This window comes from Morone saxatilis, unplaced genomic scaffold, assembly GCF_004916995.1.
Source record: "Morone saxatilis isolate NCDOM2014 unplaced genomic scaffold, NCSU_SB_2.0 Contig22, whole genome shotgun sequence".
NCBI lineage: Eukaryota > Metazoa > Chordata > Actinopteri > Moronidae > Morone > Morone saxatilis.
In genome coordinates, this window is record NW_023339785.1 from 26,274,988 (window position 1) to 26,280,691 (window position 5,704).

At 44.2% G+C, this 5,704-nt stretch overlaps 1 protein-coding gene across 1 annotated transcript in view; it reads left to right on the plus strand.

Moving 5' to 3' along the window:
- The window catches only part of LOC118333399 (transcription factor COE3-like), a gene marked incomplete in the record, with an annotated part of 64,521 nt that overhangs the window by 17,344 nt on the left and 41,473 nt on the right, over nt 1-5,704 (plus strand). Inside the window, 1 exon segment of the mRNA XM_035669006.1 lies at nt 201-327. Coding sequence (XP_035524899.1) covers nt 201-327 — 127 coding nt within the window.

Genomic DNA, 5,704 nt, shown 5'->3' on the forward strand with positions numbered 1-5,704 from the left:
GTACAGACAGCTAATAGGACCGCTCACTAGCTAACAGCAGCTAGTACAGATAGCATATGCAGCGAATAGTTTTCTAATAAATACAGTATCAATGTCAATATCACTGACTTCCAGTTCCCCCTCTGAGTACGAGTCCTGTACTCTCTGTTCTCCCCCTCTGACTCCTGTTTGGACTCAGATCTGTTTGTTTTATCCTCCAGCTGATTACCCCTCACGCCATCCGGGTCCAGACGCCCCCTCGGCACATCCCCGGGGTCGTGGAGGTCACGCTGTCCTACAAATCCAAACAGTTCTGCAAAGGAGCACCGGGACGTTTCGTCTACACCGGTAAGACCGCCCGAACCCCGACCGTCTCCAGTCTCAGACCGCAGATCCACTGGGAGGTTCATCGCGATAATACTGAGAGTTTGTGACAGGAACTTAAATGTTTTAGATGTTTTTGTCACAAACTGTTTGGTGGTAATTAAACATGAAGAATCTGTCTTCCGATGATCAGTCCGGTCACTTTTACCTGTGTTACATTTATTGAGCTCTTAAAGACACAATATCACTGATCACAAAACAAAACCATCAATATCTGATTTGATTCTGTGTTTTGATCCTGATGCTGTCGTTGTCCAGTGTTAAAGAGTCTAAGACCTGATTGATCACTAATCAAACTGTTTCACCTATTTAAGGACAAACATTTAAGTTTTTACACCTTTTCCTTCCTAAAGAGAAAACTCTGATATATTATTTAGTGAATGTGTAACGGTTTATTTTGATCGCCACCTAAAGCCAAACCTGCCAACATTGAGACTCATAAATAGAGATGGTTTCCTTTTTTCAGTTTAGAAACTGAAATGGACGCAATGTTTTTCACATAGATAAATGAATAAATGTGTAACTTTCCAATTTACAACAAGGCTCAAATAATGAAGAATTTGTCGTTGGCAGCGTTTCACAAAGTTTATAAAGTTTCTCTTAATAACTCAAAATTACATGATTTTTAAAGGGAGTCTGGTGATATTCCTGCAGTTGTTCCTATTGTGTTGGCGAGCACAAACGCACCCAGACGAAATTTCCCCTTCAGCAACATTTCATTCTTTCTCAGTGGCATCAGAAGGAAATATCCTCCACGTCCTGTCCTTCATTTTAGACACATTTACCCAGAATGCAACTCTTTAGCATCAGTGTAAACAGTGTAAAAGTTTATATGTTTGGACAGAAGCTCTGTGGGCTTAAGGGGGAAGGTTTAAGGTTTTTAGACCGGAGTCCCGGTTGAACCGATGAGGATCAGGTTGGTTTTCTACACGCTGACAGTGAAGTAAACATCTTCCCCGGTGTGTCCTTCCTCCTCTTTCTCCTCCTCCTCCTCTTTATCCTCTTCCTCTTCCTCCTCCTTCTCCTCCTCTCTCCAGCCCGTCCTTCAGACTCATTGTCTGCAGTCCGAAGACGTCCTTATCTGTCTCTCAGATCGGTGCTTTTACTGTCCCGATTATTCTGTCAGAATATCCAGATGTCATTCAAAGTAGCAGAAAGGTCAGATGGAAGCTGTTTAGCGTGATAAGTAAATGTCATTGCGTCGGGCCGTGAAAGCGTGTTCGGGCTTTCTGTTTAACACCAGTTTATCGCCGCTTCCTTCCGTCTTTGTCGGAGGCACTGCCTCCGACGACGGCAGTGCGACGCCGAGAAGGGAACGAGACACTCACAATGGACGGTCCGGCCGCCGCCTCCTTTTGCAATGCTAATCTGTGATTCCATTTAGAGATAGCGGCGACTGCGAGCGTTGCTTTCATGTTGTGAATAGAGCCTGTTGTTATCTCATTTGAGTGTCAGAAACACGCTGGAAGGACCGACCCGACACGTTTCAGTCCAAATCACTCAGGGTCGATATCGAGGATGATGATGTTTTTTTATTAACGAGTGGCTTCTGTCATCAGATGGTCAAAAAAGACAAAATAAAAGCATCAGTAAAAAGACATTTACGGGAAGAAAAATGTTTCATTTCTGTCTGAACAGATGATTTTCTGAAACAAATAAGAAAGACGGAATGAAGAAAAGACAAAATAGAAAAATACAGTTTGATCCCTGAATGCATTTGTCCTTCCAGGCTTCCATTACTGTCCACCACAGCGAACGTCACAATTTCACTTAAATGCATCTTTTTCATACGAATGTTTCCACCAAGTTGAATTTACAACGTTTTCTTCCACTAAAGCCTATTATTAATTTATTTATACAATTTTCAATTAATCGATTATCAAAGTGGTTGCCAATTAATTTCAGGGCTTATATTTTTATAATGATATTAAGTCAACTTAAAGAAAATTAGTTAATGGAACAAACTGGAATTAAATCACCAATAATTAAAATTATTTTACACATTTAACTGAAACAACTGATTATTACTTCAACTGTTTGGTTTAAGTCATGGGAATGAGTGAGGATAGTTTATGTTAGTTTAGTTTTTTTATTAGGATATGTTGTTTGTTGGATTTACAGTGTACAATATATTACAGTTATATAAGATATGTACACTGATGTGTGATTGTCCGTCAATTTGAGGCCTTAATCCTGGAGGAACCGACTAATATCTGCTTTTATCTAGTCAATATGTTCAATAACATCCAGTTTAAAATCAACACATGTGGAACCTGACTGTGGAACCGCTGCGTTAAACAAACTTTCCTTGTTCAAATAAAATGATTTATGTATTAAAATATAAAATATTAACTGTAGCAAACAAAAATATCATTATAGTATGAAATTTATCCTGTTTATAGAAACTGATCTGAATTGTGGTCAGTTTTTGTCACAATTTGCTTCCATATAAACGATCCCAACAATGTAGATGTGTCCATAAAGAATACAAAGGAGCATTACAGCATGTTTTATAAAATGATGTAAAATATTCAGGATGTACCGACTGTGGAACCAGTATTCCTGATTCAGCATCAGCCGACAGATTCCACAAACCCAACGAAGGAAACGTGAACATCTGACTTCAGTTTGATTGATAGGAAACAACAAAAGTGTGTGTCCCTGAAGGCATCGTGAGGCTGAACCCCGACAGGTGGCTGCATCGTAATGTCCCGCAGTTTCTTGTCATTCTCCCAAGTCTTCTTCCCGCTCCCACTGCCAGGGAGGCGGCCATATTGTGCGCACACATCGCCAGTACATCTGATTTACACATCCATATTTTAAAAACGAGGACGCGTCCGTTTCCAGAGCGCGCTCGCCGTGCCAGCAGTGTGTTGTTGTTCATGAATGTGAAATGAGCCCAGCTTTTAAACACTGAACAGGCGAGCGGTGGATAATTGAAGAGGAGAGAGCTGATGTCATTGAATGTCTGACTCGATGGAACAAACATGGCTGCCAGTCTGTCTGAGAGAAGCTTCTTTTATTTATTTCTGTGTCGGATTAGATTTTAACAACAGGGTGGAGACAATGTTAAAGTGAGTTTCTCACTGAATGAACTTCTGTCTGTCGGTATCATCAGTGTCTGTGGTTCTTCAGTACTTTCACTGTGACATTGGACTGTGGGAGGAACCTGCAGGAGGTTCTGCTCTCTGAGATTGTCCAGGGATCAGGGTGGTAGCAGAATCTGACTCCTCTATCTCCTCTCAGCTCCCTCAGTGGAGGTGCAGTTGGAGGTGAAGTGACAGGGAGTGAGATCCGAGTGTTTTCCCAGAATTCACTGCTCTCTTCCTCACAGTGGCTTAAAGCAGCTTCAGGATTTGATCCTCCGGCTTCGCTCTGAAAGACGAGAGAGCGTCAGCAGAATGACAAGAGAGGAGCAGAGAGGAGGAGGGAACAGGAGGAGGGAGGAAGAGGGAGGAGGAGAGAGGAAGAGTGAGGAGAAGGGAGGAGGGAAGAGAAGGAGGGAGGAGGAGAGAGGAAGAGGAGGGAGGAAGAGAGAGAAGGAGGGAGGAGAAGGGAGGAGGGAAGAGGAGGAGGGAGGAGCAGAGAGGCTGTTGGGACGTTACCTCCATGTACAGACACAGAACATTTGCTCCTGTAGTGTCTGTCTGTCTGTCTGTCTGTCTGAGTGAACATCCCAGAATAATCAGCAGTCTCTGAAATGAATGAGATCAATATATTTAATCAGTTATCAATCAGGTCGATCAGTTATAATCTGTGAGCTCGACTGAAGAACGACTTATACTCTGAAACAACTTCCTGTTGTTTTACAGTGTTTGTTGTTGTTGGTGTTTTTTATTGACCCAGTAAGAGTGTTTGTTTGTTACCATGGCAACAGTTGGGGTTACAAATAAACAATAATTGATGATAAATTGAGAGACAATCTGAGAGACCCAATAATCAAAGATCTGACTCCTGCTGGTTGTTGTAGTTTGTAGTTTCTGGTTCTGCAGGTTTGTAGTTTTTCTTTGGGTCATTTTTATTTATTTTGTCTCTTTTTTTCGAGATATTTTGTCCTGTGATTTTTTTTTAATCTATTCTTTTATTTTTGGAGTTTATTTTAGTTCTGCAGTTTTTGTAGTTTTTGGTTCTGGTTTCATCACCCTCTCCCCGACAGAGCTGCTGGTTGAGCGAGCCGGGTGGCGCTGCTGGGTCCACACCGCCCAGCGGCCTCAGAGCTTGTAATGCACGGATCAATGCGGCCTGCGGGGGGAGGACGGGTGAGGGGGGTGATGTTGTGGGATCGATGGGTGCTGAGTTATTGCGGCGCTCGGCCACTGATTTTTAGAGAGCTGTGTTTTCCCAGGAAAGTCAATACCTCCAGGCTCCTCTCATTAATTTCAACCCCCAACGCCTCCCCCTCCTCCTGCAGCTGCACCGGGGGATCTGCAGCCCCGGGGAGGGAGAACGGGGGGGAGGAGGGGGAGAGTGAGGAGAGAAGCTGAGATGATGGAAGTCTGGGAGAGAGATGGAGGGGGAGGAGGGGAGAGAAAAGAGGAAGAAGATGAAGTCAGGCGAACGGAAGTGGAGGGGGTGTGGATGAAGAGGAGGAGGAGAGGAGGAAGGACAGTGTGGTTCCTGGTTCAGAGACACAGGGAGAAATATTGATCCCTAATATGGAGATCATGTTTGCAGCAGATTATCGATGGCGACTGTTTCTGGAGCCGCTCGCTAACGCCGCCTCCTCCTGCTGGAGGAGCACTGATGTGTGGGGGAGGCCAGAGGGGAGGCGGGGGGGTGTTTCCTCAGCCTTTGGGGTGTTTTCCTCGAGGGGGTCGCCTCTGGCAGGCCTCGACATGCCTCTCTGAACCCCTCCAGTGAGGCAGCAGGGAGCAGGTGTGGCTGAACTGCTGATCTCAAACAACGCTCGTGGCCAAAAGTATGTGGACGGCTGAGCACCGGCTGTACAACCAACCTGGTTTCAGTGTTTCCACCAGATGTTGAACGCTGGTGTTGGTGATCAGGTCTGACTCACAGGTGCTGGACGGGGTTGAGGTCAGACCACCAGACTGGGAGTTTCTCATTGGAGCTGCTTTATGTCCTTAAACAGGAACACAAACACAAACTGTTGACACGAAGCTGGAAGATGCTGAAATATTACTTTATACTGCAGGACGTCTCTGTCGTTGCCAGGGTAACAGCTCAAACAACCCACAAACAGTCACATTAAATTCACAGTGTGATTTATTAAATACAAAAGTCCCCATGAAGTCAGAATCAGTGTGTTTATCTCCTCCGTCTTTAAATGTCTCCTGTCCTCCAGTTTCTGTCCAACACTGTCCTGTTTCAGGTATTTTACAGT